At 35.5% G+C, this 25,140-nt stretch overlaps 1 protein-coding gene across 9 annotated transcripts in view; it reads right to left on the reverse strand.

Moving 5' to 3' along the window:
* Window positions 1–25,140, reverse strand: part of Ralgapa2 (Ral GTPase activating protein catalytic subunit alpha 2) — a 334,911-nt gene that overhangs the window by 148,730 nt on the left and 161,041 nt on the right. For all 9 annotated transcript variants that reach the window (XR_009226010.1, XR_009226009.1, XR_009226008.1 and 6 more), the window contains 3 exons: window positions 21,772–21,965; window positions 20,881–20,979; window positions 20,490–20,645 (listed from right to left, as the gene is read on the reverse strand). Coding sequence is in view for 6 of the 9 variants with exons in the window: in XM_046435038.1 (XP_046290994.1) it covers window positions 20,490–20,645; window positions 20,881–20,979; window positions 21,772–21,965 (449 nt within the window). In the remaining 3 variants the exon portion in view is untranslated. The remainder of the gene's footprint in view (window positions 1–20,489; window positions 20,646–20,880; window positions 20,980–21,771; window positions 21,966–25,140) is intronic.

The raw sequence follows: 25,140 nt of genomic DNA on the forward strand, positions 1-25,140 counted from the left end.
GCCCCTGGACCTCAGCCAGTCACTTCAACAGAACCTGTTTCTATGGGCAAGAAGATCGGAAAGAGGACACAGTAACAGATGGTTAGCCTAACCTACTCTGCCACCCATGTTAAGAGTGCGCCCCTAGGAGAAGCAGGGCCCGTGCCACAGTCACCAAAGAGCACTGGGGTAGGGTTAATGTGGGGGTTAAAGAGGAAACTATATGAGAAGTCAGCCAAATTACAGCCACATGTCTGCTTCCTTTGCTTATCCACATTAACATGGAACAACTCAAAGATTCTACCTTTGTGACAACATTTTAATAGGAATAACCATGTGGTACTCAAAAGAGAGCAGTTTCGAACAACAACAAATTGCTCCATTCATTTCTTTTTTTTTCCTAATATTTTTTAGTTATACATGGACACAATATTTTGTTATTCATTTTTATGTGGTGCCAAGGATCGAACCTAGTGCCTCACATGTGCGAGGCAAGTACTCTGCCACTGAGCCACAACCTCGGCCTGCTCCATTCATTTCTAACTAATCATATAACTCCTTAAAAGATTATTAAGATCATAGTTGTAATTAGAATCAATCTTCAGAAATATAAAATAAAAATCTTCAGACTTTGAAACTTTCTTTGCAGCCTCTGAGGCATTATATATATGTAAGACAGACCCATACTTCCCACACATGAATCATTCATGTACAGCCCTCATGCATTTTGCCATATTCACCTCAAAGGCAAACATGATTTGCCTAATCAGTTTTCCCAGTGACTCATTTTTTTTTAACTTAAATAAAATTATTCTGAAAAATTAGTATCATTTGTCTTAGAAAATACTCCCTTAAATAAATATAATGACAGTAAATCAATGATACTGAGTTTTTGCTAAAAGTATTACTGACAGATAGTGATCTGACCAGTCTGAAGCAAGGGCCCTCCTTGTTTGAATCGTTAAGATGGTGTAAACATACTCCTCTACCTACTCCAGGTGGCCTACCTGAAAGCATCACAAGGAATGGCCAACACAAAGAAAAAGGCCATCATTCCCACTATGTTGTTCACTGCTATTTAGTGTTGCCCCAGATTTGACCATGAGCAGGAAATGCCCCTGCACTCAAACTCTGCTCTGGTGAAAAGAACTCCAAAACTGGGGCCATGAGGCCTGGGTTCACAGACATGTGTGAGACTGTAGGCAAATCATATCATGCCTGGGCTTCACATTTATCCTCCATAGAATGGGATGATTCTGTCTTAAAAACTAATATCTAACAGGATAGTAGATATGAACATATGGTTTTGTAAACTGAAAATCGTCATACAGAAGTAAATAGGGTTGTGAGTAAAACAAAAAAATCAAAAAGGGGAAGAACTCTAAGGATTTCACTATACAGAATCTACTTTATAAGTTCAATTTGTACTATTCAGCAAAAATATTACTTTTTTGATCCACACAAATTCAAGTAATATTTTAAAAACATTTCAAAGGTTGTACAAACAAGCCTCTTAGATCACACATTATCCCAGAAATTAAAAGGCTCCAGAAATTAGTGCCTTCAAACAATATTCTGAACAAGTCATTACAGCAATTATGCATCGACTATGTACTTTATAAGAAAAACAAGGAAACAAAAACACAGAAAAAGGATCATTTTAGATTTTCCAGATTTCATTCTTTTGAGGAATTCTAGCATTTATCCCAAACAAGTAAGTATGGTAGCAAGAATTAGTTTCTTTTCCACTCTAAACAGACTCAAACAATAAAATAAAACAATAAGTTCAATGGTAAATGGAGTATAAAACAGGAATTAAGTTTATCCTTTAAAGTTGACCAGTCTGAAGCACAGACAAAATTCTTGCATATGCTTTTTGTTCAAAGGAAATAGTCATGAAAAATATTGTAACATGGTGAAAAGGACACCAAACTAGTATTTTTCTCTTGTTTTGGTGAAAAGTCCATGTGCATACTACATACTGAGAGTGAAAAGCTAGACTGTAAAATGATAATTGTGAATTTGTAGCTTATCAAAAGATACGGGTTTATGAGAAAGTGACTGGTGAGAACATCTGTCTCTTATCACTGATCTTGCAAAAAATCAGGTAATTCAAATAGAGGCGTGTTGTTTCCTATCCTCCAAAGCACAGTTCTATAAACACAAACCACATTCAGCCCGGTAAATGAATCGCTTTAATTGAATGCTATGTACACAGTAACTGGAAAAACCATAAGCGATAAGAAAAACATATGGTGATGGCAACAGAAATTGGTTTATTCATTTTGCATAGTGTTGTTTCTTTAGTTCTTTTATAATTGACCTTTAGAACGATAAATGTGTAAAATAATTTTGTTTATTATGGCTCCAAACCTTCCAACAATTACACAAAATGAAAATTTAAAAGGAAGGATTCATTCTGGAAGCATTTCCATTGTTTACATAATTGCACAGCTATAATTTAGTGCTCATGTTGTTATGGAAAATAAAAAAAGGGCCATTATGGGCCATTTCAATTCAAAATATTGCACAGTGGTGTCAAAAAATGGGGGAAAATGTTCACTTTAAAACAGTTTAAAATGGATTAGCCCTATAAATAAAAACATTTCAATATAGTATCCTATGAAATACAAATGTTTAAGAAGTAGCCATCCTTCAAACCCTATTAGAAATGTTGCAACTGTACTTTCACACCAATTACATATATATTATTCACTTAATATTTGCTCACAGCCCAGCAGATGATGTTTGTAACACAATAGCTGGCCATCTGTCTCCCTGCATTTCCTTAGCGGACTTATGCCTGCTTCTCAAGAGCAAACAGATCCAGTTATTCCTCCTAAAGTCACTCAGACTCTCTATGAGGCCAAATATAATCATCAAGAATAAAATCTGTGTATGCAAAATCATCCATCCCTTCATTTAACTTTTTACTCTAAGCAAACTACAATGCTACATAGATGACTTTACTGCTATATTTCAGGGAAGAAGCCTGTCTTTTATTTAGGAAATTCTATAGGAAGCTCTTTTATTTGGTAAAGTGGGGAATGTTGGGATCTACTTATCCCAGTTGTCTGGTTGATGAATAGATATAATTTGTTCCATACTTGCATAATTAATTTTAAAAATATTTGAATGTAGAGGACCCCTTTAAGCACTACTTTAAACCTAGATATAATTTAAAGCTTCCTTAACAATTACAAGCAGCCACAATCCTGTAGTGCCTGGAGGACTATTTGTAAATATCAGCTATTGCTTGATTGGCAATGTTCAGAAATGCTGAGTGGAGAGCATTAGTAACCACAAGAACAGATCTGAAGAGGCCTCAAATCCCAAGGCCTGGTCTTCTCCCTTCTGCTAGTGAGTCTCTGTTCTTTCAGCTCTGTGCACAGAGACATCCTATAAGCGGCTACCTGTTTTCTGGTGACAAAAAAAATAAACGCTTTTTTGTCATTATGGTTCTAAAAAACAATAGACTAAGTGTAGCATCAGTATTGCACTTTCAGAAAAGTCAGTGCAAAAGACAACAAGACAGAGCTGCAAATTACTTTCAAGATCTGGGCTAAAAAATATGTGGTATGTGGAATGTGCTATATGTTATTTGTTAAAATGGTCATTTATAGTTCAATCTGGGGGGAAAAAGAGGTGTCCCCCCCCACAAGTTCTAGATAAAATGTAACTTCTTTGGGTATAACTATGTTACTAAGGCCTGGAGAAACAGGAAAACACAAAGTAATTGGTTTCTGTGACTGCGAATGAAAGTCACCTAGCCCTTTTCTCCATGAGGAAGGATTCATTCTGGAGAAGACACTGAATGTCCTGAAAAAGTACAAAGGGGGTGGAGAAGTATGATACAAATTTATATGGTCATGATACATTTACAAAGTATCAGGGTTTTAGGAGTGACAAAACAAGTAGACAGATGGCACAAAGTTGCTGCAGCCTCAACCCCAAAAGAAGATCTCTGAATATATATATATTTTTTAATGATTGCTTTACAACTATTCATCATCTGTAAAGAAATGCCTGGCTGGCCTGTAAACTGATGAAAACTGATTATCCTACTTCATGAAAAGTGGGTGATAGATAAATAGATATGAAAAACTATATATGACTTTTATTTTATATTGGGGTTGGTAAGTCAGCAGCCTGTCTTAAATGCTTCTTCTTTTTGTTATTTGTAACAGCTTTATTGAGATATAATGCGTATGTAATAAAAATCTACACTATAAAGCATACAAAATAGCTTTTAGTATCATTACAGAATTGTGCAACTATTACCACCATATAATTTGAGAACATTTTCATTACCCCAAAACAAAACCCTATAGCCATTAACAGCTACTTCCCATTTCCCCTCCACCCAGTACCCAGCAACCACTAATCTACCACCTAACTCTATGGATTTGCCTAACTGGATTTTTTTTTCAGAATATGGAATCATACAGTATGTGGCTTTTCATATTTGATTTCTTTCACTTCACATGTTTAAGAGGTTCATCCATGTTGTAACATACAGCAATTAATTCCCTTTATAACTGAATAATGTTATTGTATTGATAATATTCTACATTTTATCTTTTCATCAGTTGATGGACATTTGACTTGTTTTCACCTCTTGGTGACAGTGAATAGTACTGCTATGAAACTTTGTGTACAAGTTTCATTTGAATATCTGTTGTCAATATTTTTGGGTAGATACCTAGTAGTGGAATTGTTTTTCTAGAAATTACATGTTTACATTCTGAGGAACTATCAAACTGTTTTCCACAGAAGCTCTATCATTTTATATTCTCACCAAGAAAGTACAAGGGTTCCAATTTCTCCACTCCATTCTTGACATTTATTATCCCACTTTTTATTTATTTATTTACTTATTTTTTCAGTTTTTCAGAGTACTTTCTTTATTGTACAATGCCATATTTTTTGATGTACAACAAAAATAAGGAACAGAATGAAACAGATGATCAAAGCATATTTAATTAATACCCAGACAAGAGCATTCTTGAGTGGAAAATAGGTGGTCATTACCTCTGTATCCCAGATGACCACCTCTACTCTTCACCTTCAGATGACATTAGAGCGATCAGGCATCACCAAGAAAGTACAAGGGTTTCAATTTCTCCACTTCATTCTTGACATTTATTATCCCACCTTTTTTTTTTTAAGTGTTATTATAGCCATCCTTGTGAGTGTGAAATGGTATCTTGTAGTTGTGATTTGCATTTTCTAATAATGGTGAATATCTTTTCATGCACTTGTTAGCCATTTTTAGATTTTCTTTGGGGAGATTTATATCCTTCACTCAAATCCAAGATTGTGAAGATTTCTTCCTTTCTTCTAAAAATTTTAATATTACTCCTTAAACTTAGGTCTTTTTAAAGTTAAATTTCACAAATGGCATCAAGTCTGACTCAGGACCACTTGGAGAGACTATTCTTTTCCCCTTGAATTATTTTTACACCTTCATCAAAAGTCAGTTGACCATAGAACTGTAAGTTTATTTCTGGAGTCTTAATTCTATTTCATTGATCTCTAAATTTTTACTAATATCATACTGTTTTAAATATTGTAACTTTGCAGTTAAGTTTTGAAATAAGAAACTATTAGTTCTCTTTTTCAAAATTATTTTGGTTATCAGGATTCCATATGAATTTTAGGATCACCTTTCTATTTCTGCAAAAAAGGATATTAGGATTTTGATAGGAATTGTGTTGAATCTGTAGATCAGTTTGGGAGTACTGTTAATCTTAAGTCTTCTGAACTAGAAATATGGGACATTTTTAAAATTTAACTTTGGCAGTTTTAAAGTTATTACAGTAACATTTATAGTTTATAGTGTGCTTATGATACACCTTCTTGCATAAATTTATTCCTAAGTATTTTATTCTTTATAATGCTCTATAAATGGGAATTAATTCAATTTTCAAATTGTCCATTCTGGTGAAATAAATTAGGCTGACTTTGGTATAGTGTTCTTGTATCCTAGAATCTTGCAGAATTAATTTATTAGTTCTAATGTGTGTTTGTGTGTATGTGTGTGTGTGTGTGTGTGTGTGGTGTATTCCATAGGGTTATCCAAATATGAGACGAATCATTTGTAAATTCAGATAACTTTCCTTTTTCTTCCCAGTCTGGATGCCTTTTATTTCATTTTCTTATTGACTGGCCTGGGTAGAATTTATAAGCACACTGCTGAACAGAAGTGGTAAAAACAGATATCCTTGTCTTGTTCTTGATCTTTGAATATGGGAATTTAGAATGGAAATGCCTGTTATTTCTTTGGTGGGAAGAGAGCCAGAGAACTGTGGCATCCAAACCCAAGGAAACCTTTTTCAGAATATTTTTGGAGAGAAAAATTAGTGCTTTCCACAAGAATGCATAGAGTACTATAGATCAGAGCCTCCAAGAAAATATTTACCCTTCATCACAAGAATCGAGTCATTCCCTTAATCTCAAGTCTTCAACCACATGGGGAAAACATAAAGTCCCTTTTCTCTGACCAACACCACACTCTACTTACAGCCCATGGATCATGAGGGGCTGCTGTCTTTCATGTGTGCTTCCTGTAATGGGCATTTCACAGTCCACTGTGACTAACAGGAAGATTGTAAACCTACTAGAAAATTCTGGCACATTTATAAATTCCTTAATATTAGGAAAACTGTTGGAGAGTCATGGAAAGAAGTTAGTTACCAGCTGTACCAACAGCACGTTGAAGACACTGTGGCCTGACTATGAAATGACTATCTCAGTTGTGACCCTGATAAGACTCAAATCTGCAACATTACAGTTTGTATAACAGGTTGGCTTAATGAGGTTGATGCAGATGCTCATGACTAGTTATTAAATCCTCACAATGGGTCTTCAGCAAATGAGGTCTTCAACAAGTTGATGCAGCAAGTGTCAGCAGTGGAAGTGACTTAGCTACATCAGACTCTGAACACGAGACACAGATGCAGCATACAAAAGAAGACTAGACTTGATGGCCAAAGCTGAGGGGTAAATCTATGCAAAAAGGTATTTATACATTGCCAAGGAAGTTATGAGGGGCTGAGGAGCACATAGAAGGACACTAAAATCTGTTTTTTTCTGAATTAACCAGCTGTTTGTTTAGAAGAAACAAAACTGAGTCTACGTTCTCTGCCTCCTGCATACCCCATCACTATAGCTTTTAGAATGTTCTTTAGCAGAGGCAAAACCAAAAAGTCACTGCCATCACAGATAACAGGGTGGTTAAAAAGGCACTTATAGTGTATAGTTGTATAAGTAATATTATTAAGGTAGGAATTGCTCAAATGGGCAAAATTTGCACATATATAATACAGGACTAGTGAGATAAACCTAGGAATAGTATAACTGCTTATTGTTCATCCTGTCTTAAGAATGTGTCAGTAAGAAATATACACTAAGAATACTGAAAAGAAATTCTTAGATGAAATCATAGGTTTAATATGGTCAGGTACTACTGTTCTTTAAGTTCTTTTGCTTTACCTAATAATCATTTAAAAACACAAATAATACTTTTGTAAGGTATACTTTTAAGTGAAGTTAGTAAGTCCTAAAGCTTACATCCTACTGACTCTCAAGGAAATATTATTACATGAGGGAACTGGCTCATAGTATGCTATCTTCAAAAGAAAAACAGGCCTCCTAACAAAGCATTCTTCTTAGGAAACTGCTAGAGAGAAACTATGTGTGTGTGTGTGTGTGTGTGTGTGTGTGTATGGACTGGGGGGTGGGCAATAAGAGGGAGTGCATAAGGGAAAAATATTAAAAATTTACCAGGATTCCAAGAAGAAATCAAAGTTCCTATTTTCCCCTCAAAATGAACAGTGGAGAACACATGCCAGTTGTGACTTCTGTGCTCATTTAACTGTGTCCTCAACTCTGCTATAAGACTTAGGGCTTCAGATGCCATCAAGACTAATGTCCCTTGCATTTAAATTTATTTCCTTTTCACATGTTGAAATGGGAAAACCTTGTTCTCAGCTTTGCATGAAAATGAACCCGCATTGTGATCTTTGCCCAAGAGCAGGCTAAAGAGGTAAAACTGCTTCTGTTGGAGATTTCCCATGTTCTCTGGTATGTTCTTATATTAGAAAATAAATCAACTTTAAAATATAATTATTACTCATTTCTTTCAATCTGAGATAACAAAAAATGCATGCTCTCTAGTTTCTTTTCTTATAAGTAAAATAATTCTATCTGCACATAGCAGCAATAGTGAAGCCCTCAACAATTTTGTGTTTTGTTAAAAAAAAAAAAAGGGTTGGGGACAACCTCATGGCCATTCAATTACAGGAATCTATAAACTGTCCCACTGATGGGATCAGAGGCCTGCAAGAATTATGCAGAGCAGCCACAACAGGGAAAGTTTTTGTTTCTGCTTGGGCAACAAAATTATAACTTTTGCTTTTGTAATTTGTATTTCAATAAAGAGCTCTCAAGAATGGCTGAAATTTGATAGAAAATTTCAAAACAAGCCAGTAAATTATACTGCTTATAGAGCAACCTCAGGCAAGTTCCATTAACAACTTAGCAATTAACAAAATCTGTATTTCAACTGCCCTGCCTATCCTCGGAGGAAAAGCCCATCCCATGAGAATTCTATCACAGGAAAAAAAAAAAAAAAGAGGTGAGACCATTGAGAATAATCAATCAACCTCTCTAGATGGACAAACAGCTCCATGCTTCAAATTCTAGCAATTTACACATAATAAAATTCACTTTGGGAGCTTAAGAAGTACTTTCTCTTCTTCTTTAAATAAAGGTAGTTTATAGCAGATGTTGGAGGGAATAAGGAAGAAAGAAAAGAAGGGCTTTAAAGATAAGATTCCAGTAAAGAGACCACTAATTTGCTCTCTGATCCTGGACATATACTTTCCTATTGAACGTTAATTTCACCATTTGTAAAATGAGAATGAAAATATAACATAACCAGAGTGCTCTTATAAAGGGCAAAGGAGATCATGTCTGAAAGCATTTTATGAACTCCAAAGCCTTATACATTATTCCTTTTATTAAATTATAGACTTATAATCATCTTAAAATTTATTTTATAGGATCACTTGACAAATAAATTGCAGATTTAATTTAAAATCCATATCATCTCAATAATTCTTTACAAAAACATTTTAATAAACTGATAAATATCTTCAATGACAATGGGGTTGAAGTTGCCATGTTGGCTGTTGTGAGGGTCTGAGACAGGATGAAGCAAGGCTCCTGCCTTCTAGAGATGACCTCTCAGGACCAGGGGACAGCCACACAGAGCTGCCTGAGGCCAGGTCAAGAGCACAGGGCTCCTGCACAGGGACAAACAGTATGCCATAGGGACCTGGGAGAGAAGCAACTAGGTGACACAAGGCACTGGATCTTTACAAAAGGACCATGCTGCATACATTCAACTAAGACCCCAGTGCTAAAAAAAAATGGTAGGTATTTTTTTTAATATCATACTACTAAAAGGTTCTCTTTTGCTAGAAATTCTCTGCTCTGCAGATACCCACCAGAGAATATTTTTCCATGGGAGAACAAAAGGGAAACTGTTGTTTATTGTTTCTATAGAAAACAATGTTCTCTAAAATATGTTCCAGTAAATAGCATTAATAGCCGAACAATCTGCAATCACCACACTACCACTTATTGTTATACATTAAGAAGAAATCAACAAAGAGATTATTCTCCACAACAGAGAGCACTTTCTCACAGAAACAAAACCTACAATTTAAAATGCTTTTCTTGACATTATTTCCTTATATCTAAACCTATCCTGTATGGATTATAAACCACAGTCATGATTTAAAATCTCTTATATTCAAACCATTCCTTCCCTATAGGGATTTATAGTGTCCTCCCCTTCCCTAAGTATAACTTTGGTACTTGAAATGCCTCTAGAAGCCATCCCCTTGGCTCTCAGTGCCTTTTTGCTGACAGAAAAATGTGAATTTTCTTAAAGTCTTCATAGAATTCTAAATGAGAAAAGAGGATATCTTGCAGGTCAACAAGCTATAGTCTAAGCATCAGACCCCTTCTGCAGTAAATGGGCCCGTGCCTACAGAAGTCCTATTGTCCTTACCTTCCCAAGGATCCAGCCAGTGAGAGTCATTAGGAACCCATTTCATGGTACCGAGCAGCTCAAGCCAGAAAAGGACATGTGGGAACCAATTCAAAGATGTAGCCACTTAATTGGGATTCTGAGGGGCAAGCTCTAGAGTGGAAATTTCCTCCTGAAGGCCCGTCAAGAGACTGACAGTCTCAGACTGAACACTGTAGAGCTGGAGAGGAGGTACATGCACAGAAAGTTGCACTAGCAAGAGTTCTAGCTCTGGAGATAAAACAGCCTAATTTCTCTCCCCACTGCACTTCCTCAGATATGTGAAGAAAGCAATTTTCTCTATGTATGTGTTAGCTTTCCTTCATGCAAGCTTTTCTCTTGACCATCCTTCCTCTCAGCAACTTGGATGATACCCAGGTGGGGACCAGAATCTGAGCAACTCCCTGCTCAATATACTCAATATACTCAGCACCATAGCTTTAGGATTTCAGGCCAAAATCTATCTCAGATCATTTTCATGTTAACTTGAATTAATCAAATCAACCCATGTTTTACTTCTTAAATTGATTTTTTAAATGAATGCAGAATTTAATAAGTGGAATCACATAAACCACATCCTCCCCTTTTGAAAAACATTCAAATATTAGCAAATTTCATATAATTCAACCTAAAATATTTGTCTTTCTTACTTCAATTTCCTTGGTTAAACTTTTGTATACTTTAATTTCTTTGACTTAAGAGAGCTGGTCTTTTGTATTTCTGATTCCTGAGTTCTGTCATTTAATTGATGTTGCTTAGTTCTTCTCTCAACCTAGTATCATATCTTGGTACTCTTCTAGGGAAAGGTTTCTCTGCCTCAGCACTATGGACATTCTGGATCACAAATTCTTTGTGCTGTTTAACAATATCTTGGCTTCTCTGTACTAGATTCCAATGAACACCCCTCTCTCCAGTTATGACGACCAAAAATGTCTCTAGACATGACCAAATGTCCCCACGGGTTGGCAATTCCCCTAGCCCTCAAGAGCCACTGTTCTAGGGTGAAGAAAGCTGACTAGCTCACCCCAGATGCCAAAATTTCAGCTGGTGAGGTTCAGCTCAACTGCTCTCTTCACAATGCCATGTGGATTTGGAACAGCCAGGTTCAAAGGTGGTCTTTTTGTCCTTCCATTTTCCATCAATCAATGCATTTACTGAGCATCTACTCTTTCTGGGAAAAATCAAGATACACTCCAGTGACTCCAGCAAGGAAGATTCTGGTGACTTGGGCCTTGGGAGAGGCCATAACAGAGTCTCCTTCCCTAAGAAACCTCAGGGCAAAAGAACACATTCTCTACTGAAAAACATAAGTCTGGCTTATATACACATCATGTAACAGCTTAGTGGGAACAATCTTTCATTTTCCCATATATATTGAGTTGCTATTCTATTGAATTTTTATGCTTTAATTGATTTCACATAGCATGTCTTATTAAATACTTTGAAGATTTATGGTATACTCTTCACTGATAGCATTTACTTAAAAAAAGTCTCTATATTTTTAAATCTAGCAGGGGATATAAAACAAAACTTGAGTTTCTGGCATCTCAGGTAGAATTTTTCCTCTCTGGATCAATTTCCCATGCTATCATCTTACGCTTTTAAAAGCTGTGAAACAAGTTCACTGCTCACATGTTAAACCTTATAACCAAAACCTCTACCATCTGTTACCTTTTACATATTTCTGCTTTCCTCTTTGAGGAGTAAGTGGGCTTCATCTGTAGCCTAATGAAAGTAACTATTGGTTTTATAGCTTGTAAAGAAAAGAAAAGGAGCCATCCAGTTTATCATGCTTATACAATCATTGAGCTGAAGTCCCTATAATCGCTGATAGCTGAATGAAGTTCCAATAACACTGTCTTTGATACAACCTGACTATCCTACAGCTTGTACATTACCATGGAACATCACAGGAAACACTCAGAAATTTTTGGATGTTATTTGATGGTATTAACATTAATTATATGATAGCTTCTATATTTTATCACTCTGAATTTTGTATAATACATGATAATTATTACTAACAAAACATGTCAGGAGAGTACTGGTATCACATACCACCTATCTCTGTAAATGATAGTCTTTCATCAAAGCTAAGTTAAACTTAAAAGTTTTGTTTATTGCTATAGTTAACCCTGATATTCAATAAAATCTCATTCATGTAAAATCATGTAAATTTAAATTAATAAAATTATATTTTAGAAAAATAAGAGCTTGTTTTTAAGTGTAAAATTACTTTAAAAACAAATATTAACAAAATTGGCTAATAAAAACATCAAATGACAGAGACTTTTAGAAGTTCTATTTTAATAACCCTAAGTAAATTTTTAGTTTGCATACACTATTTGAATTTCAAAAGGGTTAGAAAACATGTTCTTTTAAGTAAAGAGAAAAACTCCATGGAAATCCTTCCCACACAGTCCTAATTCCTATCAGGCAAGAATTCTTTAGGGATGCTTGGTGTCTCCTCCACTGCACCTGTTTGGCCTGCCCAGTGCTACCATGTCCAAGAGTCAATCTTTACAGTTGCTTTCTCTCTACAGTGCCAACCTACCTTCTTTTCTTCCACTGCTGGTCTGAAGTGGTTTTGGCTTTGAGAGACAATGTCAATAGTGCCAGTAGGCTCTACCTTCTCAGGATACTAAATCTTACTCAGCACTATATCTTACTTGCCACAAATATTTCTCTCTCTCTCTCTCTCTCTCTCTCTCTCTCTCTCTCACACACACACACACACACACAAATCACATATGCACAGAATTGCACAACATACCTACACATATGTTAATATCCACATGCATATTTACATATATACATACATGTGTTTTCTCTCTCTCTCTCTCTCTCTCTCACACACACACACACACACACACACACACGTTTAAATACATTTACATTCACACAAACCCCATCTGTGTCCCAGTCCTTGTTAGCCCTCATTAATGTGCCCCTGGGCTATTACCACAATTCCCTTTCTGTTCTTGCTGTCATCATTCTCTTATGATTATAATCCACCCCACATAATAACTATGGCTTAAGCTTCTTAAAATACTTTTTGAGCATGTTGAGTGTCATGCTCAAAAAACATTTAATAGCTCCCTGTTAAACTACCCTGAATCAAGGTTCTCTACAGTGCTGCCTGGATTCATGTTTGAATATTATTTCCATACTGATACCTGGTACTAAAGCAAAATAACTCTAGTCATTGTTCCTTGAACATGACCTGAGAAGTTTTGTATCTATGCCTTTTGACGTTGTTGTTGTTGTTGTTACCAGGGATCAAACCCAGAGGCATAACCGCTGAGCTACACTCCCAGCCCTTTTCATTTTTTATTTAGAGACAGGATCTTACTAAGTTGCTTAAGATAGGTTACTGAGGCTGGCTTTGAACTTGTGATCCTCCTATCTCAGCCTCTCAAGTTGCTGGAATTACAGGCATGCCCCACACTGCCTGGCTGTATCTTTGTCATGGAAAATTCCACCCCTTCTTGTCCTGTCTAAATTCTATCCATCTTTGAAAGTCCTGCTAAATCCCTCCTCTTCCACGAGCTGTTTTCAACTCAACTTAGCTAGAAGGATGTTCATCACAGTACTATTTTCCATAATGTGCATATCACTTGTTTGGTTCTGTATACAAGTTGACAGTTTATAGATATTTATTTATGTGACTCATACCCTCAGAACCTGACTAGGTCTTTACCGTGGTGGGGAAAAATGTTCAACAAAAATTAAACTTTGTGCCATATATAGGGAAGGGTGATGTGACCCTGATAATAAAATGCCCCAAAATAAATCAGAGGATCAGGAATGCTCAGGTCTTTGAGGTCCCCTAATGCAATTAATTCTCAACTTACTTGTGGTCAGGTGAGGGCCCTACAACCAGTGAGTGACAAAGCTGAGTCTAGCTCCCAACACTTAAAAGGTTTTCAATATGAAGCTTGTCACACATAAGAGTCACATACTAAATACACTTTGAAGACATTTTGTATCCTAAAGTCTTGAAAGATATATTACCCCATTCTTAAAAACTGTAGGAGTAAGGCTTAGGATTAAACATTTCTTTCTCACTGTAGAAGGCCATAAAACTTCTTCTTAAATGAAGTGTTTACAAAATTAACCATTTAAAGTTCATCTATTGATTCACATCAAGACTACTGTTTACCAAATATCAATTAAATTTTTAAATTCACAAATATGTACTTTATTCTGTTAGCATTGAATTAAAATCCTTTAACTAAAAACCTTGGTAAAATCACTTGCTGTACTGAATAAGCACTTTAGAGACAGGTATTAAAATGATTTCCTAGGATATGAGATAAACAAGGTCCTCAAATTGCCATCTTAATTCTTTCACTAGAAATGAATACTCATTTCTGTTTTACCTTAAGTATATTTAGAAATTTATACACATTTAACACGTATGATTCTAGTTATAAGTTTAAATTTTTGGCAAAGAACAACTCTTTGTCTGACAAAAGGTGATGCAATTATTACATATCACTGCATGATACAGGCTGTCTGGGGTTATTAAAAGAGTCAGGTATGTATGGCCAATTTACGAGTATCACCCCTGCACCTTGCTTTCATAACTCAATGAGAGTCTTATGCTCACTGAGGGGTCCCATGGGATCTTTTTACAAACGACTGTTTATTATTATATTATTCCATCATACACCTCATGAGAGGAGGCTGTAACATCTGTTAAAAAAATCTCATGAATTACTTTGACTTCTATGATAGAATACAGCTCTATATATAGTTCTTTTTTTTTTTTTTTTTTTTTTTTTTTTTTTAATATTTATTTTTTAGTTATCGGCGGACACAACATCTTTGTTTGTATGTGGTGCTGAGGATCGAACCCGGGCCGCACGCATGCCAGGCGAGCGCGCAACCGCTTGAGCCACATCCCCAGCCCCTATATATAGTTCTTAAAATCATGTTTTCTTTAACACTGGTGTGGCAAAAGGGTCATTAAAATATGATGTTAAATAAAAGAAAAACATTCCTCAAATAAGTTAAATATTCTTGGCTACAAAATAAGTGTTCCAAATTAAGAAAAAAATAAGTAAATTAAATTAATGTTACAAGTGTATTAGCAATTGAAATATCAACCAGAACTGATCATGCTCTGCCAATGCCCAGTACAGGACTTCGCAGAACAGTCACTAGCAAGTCAGGGTCTCACTTGCAGACAATCAAATCCAGTTTTCTGAGATTATGAAGGCAAGAACTTATAGCATACCTAACATAGTTAAATCCAATTTATAGTAAGGTGGCCAACAGTATTTCTAGAAGCACCAGGGAATCAAGCACAACCTTCCACAAAGGCATCAAGCAGAAACACTAAGCCACACCACAAGTAGGCCCCAGCTCCTTGTGATGCTTCCTCCCACTCCCATGTCCACTTTCAAGTGCTATATTGGTGCCTCTGCTAGATGCCAACTAGCTGCAAGAAGTCTGGACCATGCAGAGTTCAGCCTTCTAGCTCCTTTCCTTGGGTGGAATGAGAAACAAGTGGAGAGTGAACCAATAGCTACAGATACACAAGACATTTTCTGGATCATAAGGGCAAAATAAACATTACTGTCTGATTCACAGAATGAGGAGTGGTTATTTCTCCCAATGTTCAGAAATTCTACTATGTCTAATTATTTAGCCAAATCATTATATTCAAAAGTAAGACAACAGATGGGTAATGTGGGAGGCAGGGTGAGGGGGGCGAGGAACACCTAACACTTTCAGATATCAGAAAAAATAAAACAGGAGGTTAATGAAGCTGTAGTCTTCCTTATCCTTAATGTTGGCATGAGGGCTTATGCTTAGTAAGGGCTGTCATGTCACACTCCACATTGAGGACATTACCCACTTCAAGTCTTTAAACAACTCTCTGAGGAAGGCACTGTAATTGTCCTCATTTTATAGGTAGGGAACCAAGACACAGTGAGCCCAAAGAACTTGGACAAAGAATGCTAAAGTCAAGACTGGGGCTCAGCCTGACTTGAGACCCATGTTTTTAACTGTTACACTTTATCACATGACATTATACACTATCTTTAACACTGTGCTGTTATGGTTCAAATTTGTAACTCCACTGTTGCCTCAGGGCAGAACAATACTAACTTCTCCACCTGAGAGAGGCCTCAAGCTTTTTTGGTGCAATACGAAAGACAACAATACAATACTGTAGATGAAAATGACATTTCCAGAAATTTTTATATGCAAATTTGCAACAATAATTTTGCATTAATGTAAGCTTTGCATTTAAAAGAGAATTTAACTTTGATGTATAACAGACAAATTACATTAAGACATTAAATCTGTAAGTCATTGTTAAAAAATAGTTTGCTTATTATAAGAAAAGAAAACTTTCCAGGCTTTGATATATGTTCTTATAAACATGAAAATAAAATTCCTTCCTCAACTGTCCTTTTCTATTTCACACATATAGATCTTTCCATATGTTTTAAATAATCACAAAATTAATAGGAACTGTTTTTAATACATCCAAATCATAGCTGCTTTCATGTCAAAATATTTTGGGGAAGAATGAGGTGAAAAGTTGCTTAAATATTAGGAAAAACTAAGAACAACCAAGAACAGCTTTAGAAGAGAAACTGAAAGACTGAGAAGGCATCTATGGGAACATGATTGCAGTTGGAGGTTCTCTAATAAGGGGGATTGTGAAGTTGGCATTAACAAGGCCAGAGCCCAGGCAAAATAAAAAGGAAGAAGAAATAAAGCCAAGTACTGTTTGACCAACATATTAGCTGTGAATCAATGAAAAAACATACCCAGTGGAATAAGCCAAACCTGAATGCGATTTCCAACAGCTTTTGGAAGATGTAGCATTGGACAAAACTTCTTGATATTTTTTAAATGTTCATTATTCATAAAAGGGTCATGATACTTATCTAACTGAATTGCAGAGAAGAATTAATGGGACAACATCACACAGTCCCCAGTATTAAGGCTGGCATTATGAATGCCAGGGGAAAGAACACCCTCCAATTGCCCCCACCAGCCCACCAGACACGAACCAACTGTGAAGAGGAGGCAACAGGAAGACCCCTTCATGGGCAGGCTGGGCACTCCTAGAAGTCACACAGAGTTTTCTATATAACAGTTATTTTCAAAGTGTTTATGATCCTAATTATTTTCTAAACCAATAAAAGGATTAATTTTTAGGAAACTAATGTCAAGGAAAAAATAAAGCCATTTCAAAGCATGTTTTCAATCACACTAATAAGCCACAATCCCATACTATATTTGAACTGTAAAAAATACTACTTGGTAAGGTCATTATGTTAGCCATTAAATTATTAAGCTATTGGGACAGCTAAACCTGGTTAAAACAATACTAAAAACAATTGTTTTGTAACATACTATATTTTGAATTTTGGCTGTTTGGCATATGCATTAATTTTTAGAAGAAAATGACTAAATTTATTTACATAATGAATTTTATTTCAAGTCACATGAAGCCTTACATGATTATGTCACTGTACACAGGGCAATTTGTGAGACATCTACTTTATAAGTAGGTTTTTAAAGTTATAAAATTCTTCAATTAGTACAAGCACCACTATGTTTTAAAATATGCCATTTATTTATAATTAAACATCTTATTGGTCACTACTGACATAATTTTGATACTCTCAGATTCAAGAAAGCATTTTGTAAAACTACCATGCCACACACACACCAAAAAGTTTGGGGGGTCCTCAGTCTTGCAGAAGTTTTTTATCAGCTAAGTTCAGCAGACAAGAGTGCCATCCAGAGGCAAAAGAAGAAAACACACATTTGATTTTATTTGTGAGACAAGACCGGTGTTAAATTTTTAAGAATTATTTGCTATTACTTATCTCATTAAAACATGCAGGAAATTTTAAGATTCTCTCTGAATTAAAAAATCCTTTAGTTCCAGGTTACATGTAAGTGTGGCTCTTTGAGACCTCACAAATGGAAACAAGCCTTGAGATGGGGCCAACCACAGGTGCATACTTTGCCAATTAAAAAATTGAATTTAAGTGTATTCACTGCAGTAAATGCTTTCCTTTCTTTCTATAATGAATATAGCATGTGTTTCCAGAAGTATATGTAAGTTCTGAAATAACCACCATGATCTATTTAGACATGTGGACCAAAAGTTAAACTAATTAACCAGAGACAGTTCTTACTTAAATGAGAAAAATTTCTTTCACTAAAAGTTCTTCTGCATAATTTTCTTCTGGCAAAAAAATAAAGTTTATTTAGAGTAATTCTGTTTGGCAGACAGTCAGGGCTTCTAAAAAATATACCAATAATTGTTAAGGTTAAAGCACATAGTCAATTCTATTAAACCCACATAAAAATCCAGGCTTCTAATGGCCTACACAATACGCTGATTATAAAACAGAGATTTATGACATCCCCACTTTATCTTAGAAGTATGGATGTTGGGATTAGGCTAGCATCGCACTATTTCCTAAGATTTATGTATTTACAACAAACTATAAAAGGTCACTAAATCTTAACTGAAAACATGACATAATATTAAAATGTGAAGTTTTAAGCATAAAATTTGAAAATTTTTTCTACATGCAAAATATTTTTGAAAATAATTCTTATAATTATACTAATTTTTTAAATGCTTATTTCATCTGATTTTATTGTTTCATTTTTATACCAACATGCCTTAAAATAAATAGGTGATTCTAAACTCTTATCTACTTATGTGACTTTCTAGAAAACACATACTAAGAAATAATAAGTATTTTCTGCTGCCTTCAATTTTTAATTAAATCAGAAGATTATACAGCTGACTAATTCCAACTTTTCTTTCCTGAAAAATCTTTGCAAAACACTCCTTTAAAGTAAATCACTGTTAAGTAAACTTTTCCCTCTCTTGGTTTCTCTACTGAGGGATCTCAACATCTATGAAGCTATTTCTCTTCCCTATTTATACCCTTAACTTAGTCATTAACTTAGTCATCCACATACCCTGAATTGTATCATTCTATTAAAAAAAAAGCTTTTATCTGCAATGATAGCTATAAAATATTGAAGCAGGAAGTATAAATAATTCTACTTCTTTATTTCTACATTTCTCTAGGAAATAAATGTGACCTTGAGTCTAAATTCAGCCTTCTATACAGATGTTGTGTATGTACTGCTAAATTCAGAACAGTAAGACAAAGACAACTCACTGGGACAGCATAGTTTTAACTCAAGATAAAAGTTCAGCAATTAGAGCTCAAAGTATATGTCAGAGAATATGTTGAAAAATCTTTAAATAGAGCCCAACAGTTGGGAAAGTTCAGGTAGGTACTAAAGCAACAACAAAAAAGCTAATCAAAAGAATAGCTTCTTAAATATATTTTAGGAGAAACAAAAGGTCTGCGTGTCTGCATAATACATTTATAGAATAAAAGAAACACATAAAGGAGAGCTACCTGGTATTAATAAATGATTCAGTTCATTCAGAAGTATGAGCAACTTAAAGGGTAAATTCTGAAATACTTGCCAGATCTCCAGTTGGTCAAGAAGACCTAGTGATGATAACATGAAATGGCTTAAAATTTCTTAAATCTTTCCTGTTCCTTATTGCTCATCTCCAATGCTATCATCTTAGTTCTTATCATTTAAAAATTTCATATTAGTTTGACCACTTCCAATTTATCTTTAAACCCAAAATCCTACTCTATCCTACCACTGCCACATTTTCAAATCCACCCTCCAAATAAGAGTCCAAAATAATTTCTGTAAAGTACAAATCAAACACATCCCTTGCCTGATTGATATTTCCAGATCAAGACAAAGGTCCACATGTCCTGTTTGCATCCCTCCTCCTTCCCATTACAAGTGCTAAGGGCTTCCCAAGGGAGCAAAGCCATAGCCACATATGACCCCCTAAATCCAGGGTCTACTAAAAGAAGGCTGTAGCTAAGAGGGGTTTAGGTCTTTCTTTTCCTACTTAACCACAATTTAATTTTAAATTCTTCGGGAGAAAATAAAATCACTCCACAGCAAGAAATGTGAGAACACCTAAGTATAAAGTCTTTTACAAAAACAACCCAATTACTAAAATCACAGTTTCCAGACATCTTTAAATGACCAGAATCACTTGTTTCAAGCAATATATAATGCAGAATCTAAATGAAAAGAGGTTGGCAACATAGACAGAGATCAGATCATACAGCCATAGAATTAAATTCAAAATTAGTTGTCACGATGCAAAGTCAGTGGGATGGAAAAAGCAGGGATGTGATAAAACCTGATTGACAGTTTTGAAAGACCACTGTGGTTTCTGTAAGAGTTGAAATTGCTGAGAAATTAAACATTTCTGATGTATTTTCATAAATCGTGATATAAGTAAAACATAATATGCAGTTTCCTGTTAATGGACAATTATGACAAAAAAGTCACAGAATACCTGGTCCTCGCTGGTTAATCCCAGGTGCATCACAAGGTAAAAATGCACCAGGAAATCTGAGTTTGGCAGAACGTCCTGGCGTCTGGTCATCATGGCACAGATCAGCCTGTAGGCTTGCAGTTTGCCTTCCTTGTATTCATTTGGCAGCGTCGTTGCCTGCCAAGGAGATGATGTTTCCAGATTAAATCAAGTCCAGATGCAGAACATTTAGACATTTCATTTACTTCTCAGTTTTCCAGAAGAGTTGTTTATGAAGATGTGGGATGCTGTGACTTTAGTAAAAACCCAGCCTGTCTTCAAAACATGCAGTCTTGGGCAATTACATTTTTCAAACTCAATTTCAGAAAGGAAGAGGAAATTGCTATAAAGAAACAAACACATATCCACTTGCCTTAAATAGCCATGATGCAAACATTCTGAGTGGTGGGATCAAGACTGGAGGAGATGGAGAAGACTGGTTATCCAGGCTTATTGCTAGATTATCCCGTATCTAATTCACAAAGAAGAGAATTTTAAGGAAGGTAACATTCCATTTATTGCAACAGTATTTCAATATTATCTTCCACAGCTGATTCTAATTAAATTTCTATAAGTTCAGTGAAAATCCATAATATTTACAATTTTTTATTTTGTTGTGAAATTTCGTCTGTCTGAACTGTGTCTGACTTATTGTATGTGGTTTTACATTAAACATAAAATTAGTGTATTGTTTTTCCTTGGAAATGTTAGTACCTGGAGAGGTCCTAATCTCCAAATGTTAGGGAATGGTTTAACAAATTACACTGTATGTACTTGAATCATGTTTTTGAAAAAAAAATTAATAACAGAAAAAAATTATGTTCAATACCAAAACAAAAACCATGATGAAAACTGGATGTACTCTAAGAATCTACTTTTGTAAAAATGTCTTTATCTACAGAAATAGAACTATATATTAATATCAGTTATTTCAAAGGGATGGTGATGCATATTTTCTTCTTTGTACTTTCTATATTTTTCAAACTTGTACACTAAAACCAGTATTATTTTTATAAAGAGAATAACTAAATTTATTCAATATCCTATTTTTTATATCCTATACAAATGTTCTACTTTTACACTAAATGAAATAACTTCATATTTATACAATATTCAAACTATAATTATTATGATTTACTCTTTGATAATCAAATGCACCTTGTCTAAGTGCCTAATTTGTGTTCCAGAATATGTTCAGTAGTTACTTGCAACACAGCTTTTGTATTAATGATCAAAGTTTCAAAGATAACATAGAAGAACATGCCTTTGCTAATTTGTACCAGAGTTCATAGAGATGGCCAAAAACTTTGGCATGGATCTTGGGTGACTGGATATTATTCACGTCTCCGAGGATTCCCAAGACTCTTCGCCACAACACAGCAGCAGAATCTGGGTGCCAACCAGTGAGATTCCCTCCAGCAATTATACTACAGTCATCTGCAAGACACTCGCTGCTGTCTATGGAAAAACGCACAAGTTAACCCTGTAAACAATCTGGGTTTCATCATCATAACTTTTTTCTTAGATGCAAATTACTATGCTGAAATTTTATATATCCCCAGTAATTAAAACAACAAAATGTAAACTGGATGTGAATTTAAAATGATAGAAAAGGACTAATGAAGAAAGTAAAATCATTTTGATTCTTCACACTCAAAAGGCAACAAGCTAGGGATGAAGTAACAGTTCCTGGCCATACTGATGAAGCTGGGGAAGGGAGGGGGGACCTTAAGCAGAATGGATCCTGGGAATACATGGCTGGGGAAGGCCACACTGTTGGTGCTGTTTTTTTGGTTGTAAGGTCAGGTTTACTGAGGGTATCTGCAAACATGAAATCTTCCTCCTTATTAGGCTTGAGTCTTAAGGAATGTATGCAGTCATGAAGCAGTCACTGTAAATTGTCCCTGTAATTAAGATATGAAACAGTCCCATTGCTTCAAAAAGTACCCCTCCTTGGTCACTCCCCTCCATTTTCAGCCTCTCACAACCACTGCTTTTCTCTGTCCCTACAGTTCTGCCCCTTTCAGAATGGCGTGTCAAATGGAATCCTACCAAGTAGTCTATGTTCTTTCACTTAACAAAATGTGCTTGAGATTCATCCATGAGGCTCTGTGTATCAACAGTCTTATGATTGTTGATTAATATTCCACTTCATGATGTACCAAGATTTATCCACTAACTCTTTGAAGGCTATTTAGATTGGCTCCTCTTTGGGGCAATTACAAATAAAGCTGTAAACATTCATGTACAGGTTTTTCTATGAATATACATGTATATTTCCCTTTGATAAAAACCTAAGGGTAATATTTGTGGGCTAAATCATAAGTGAATATTTAATACATGCTAAGTGGAAGAAAAGAAAGAAATGTCAAGACTGTTTTTCAATGTGGTTATTCCAGTTTCTGTCTCTGAGTGAAGAGCACTACTTTTGCTCTACATTCTTGCTGTCCAATTTTATGAAGTTGATATCTCACTGAAATTTTCATCCACATTTCTTTAATGAATAAAGCTATTAAGCATAGGAATAAAATCAGAAGATTGTGGGACAGCTGATCAGAGTCCATCAGGGCAAAGAACCAGTGCAAAGGCCCTGAGACAGGAATGTGCTAGCAGTTCAAGGCACAAGCATGTCTTTGCAATATATATTTAATTAAAAATATAAAGTTTCATACATTGAAACAATTGGCTAGTGAAAAGTTCAATGATTTATAGGCATATATAATTTCATATCATTAAAATTATGAAATTTTGTTCTTTGGATGTCTATTGCTTTAGGACAGCTAAAGGCTGGGGAAGACTAAACTGATCAAGACTAATGCTCCCTAAAGTCACAAGCTTCCGGATTTTTAGAGAGAACAGAAAAGCAGTCTGGAATACTCAGGCAACACTTAACAGAACACTGCATTGTGACAAATGTATGTATTTTATATATTAATCAAAAGTAGCAAACATTTTGTATTTACTCACTCTTCATTCATTTCATTCCTTGAAGCATTTAACAACTCTTTCTCATGCCCTTTTCTCACAACTCTGTTTCTATTTTTTCCATGACCAAGAATATCCTTTTAGAAAACTTCCAAGAGCTCAGATTTTTTATTTTGAATTCCAAATCCCCACTCTGGAGACTTTGCGTGAGGTTTGGTCTCTATCCTTATGTGTCGTAACTATGGCTCCCACTATATTCTATTCCCTACCCTCTACTGCTCTTGAGTAGGCTGCCAACAGCCTCCATATTGCTTATGCATCTTTTCTGAACCCAGGTGTGACATTCACCTGGTTTTCCTCTTGCTGATCCCTCTTCATCTTAGAGACCTGGAAACACTGAAGGACCCGCTCCCCAGGACTCTTGTCTTCTCTGTTTGTCCTCACTCCCTTCTCAATTTCATATGGACTAATGCCATACAGATTTAAATGAAATCCATGTACTCACATCTCCACACATCCATTTTTGGCCTGGATTTATTTCCCCAATGCTAGACTCATTTATTCAATGATGTTGACAGGTCTACTTGCTGAGGACTGAAGAGAAGGTTGGTCCACAAACAGGCAAGGTCTCTAGTGAGTTTAACCTTGTTCTTGAAGAACCTCAGATATATGCATCATGGGTTTTACTCTGGAATTTGAATTCCAAGGAAAACTCCCCAAAAAGTCTCTCCTGCTCAGAGAATATGTAAATTCTCACTTATCCCCTTTGTTTTCAAGATAGCATCTTAGCATGCATTGGTGACCCCAGGCTAAAAACAACTGACTTTTTCCATCTCTGGGGTGAGAAGCCTGTGGGCAAAGGAACTCCATCAAGGTCTTAAATAGATCTTGTCTTCCGGTTTTGGGCCCTAACATTAGGGTTGGTGTGAACAATTCTCTAACCCTTTAAGAAAACCTGTAGTTCTCTGCTGTTTCTTGGCTTTCCTTATTACTGACATAAGATTTGATGTTCTTGGGTGTGTCCATTCATTTGCCACATGTCACCTGTTTTGCTACTTCTAATGATTGGTCTTTCTCCTTCCATCTTTGTCCTTGTGGATTTGTCTTATTTAATATAAATCCTTTCAATGTGCATTCAGTTTAGTGCTTAGGGAACAAGTGGGGCTATCTGGATTGTTCACTCTATCTTTGACTATATATGTATATATTCACAGGATTTTTAAAATGCCTTTGTCAGTAATTTCTTTGGCTTTTTTTCCTTTCCTTTCCTTTCTTTCTTTTTTTATTTGTTGTTTTGGTATGGGGAATTGAACCTGAGAGCATTCTGCCTCTGAACCACAACCCTAGCACTGTTTATGAATGTTAACACATTATTTTACTAAATTGCCCACGCTGACCTCTAATTTATGATCCTCCTGCTTCAGTCTCCAACATCATTGGAATTATGAGCACACACCATGGCACCCAGCTCTTTAGCTTATTTTAAAAAGCTGCTTAATTTATTTTTAAATTATATCATATTTTATACACACACACAACTTTTTGTTGTTGTTGTTACAGGAATTAAACCTAGGGACACTTAACCACTAAGCCCATTTTATTTTATTTTTTGTTTTGAGACAGGGACCTGCTGAGGCTGGGTTTGTACTTGCAATCCTCCTACCTCAGCCTTCAGAGCCACTGGGATTACAGGTATGCTCCAACACAC

The sequence above is a fragment of the Marmota monax genome, unplaced genomic scaffold, assembly GCF_021218885.2.
Source record: "Marmota monax isolate L192 unplaced genomic scaffold, Marmota_monax_Labrador192_F-V1.1 WCK01_AAM20220418_F8-fsc00005, whole genome shotgun sequence".
In the NCBI taxonomy this organism is placed as follows: Eukaryota; Metazoa; Chordata; class Mammalia; order Rodentia; family Sciuridae; genus Marmota; species Marmota monax.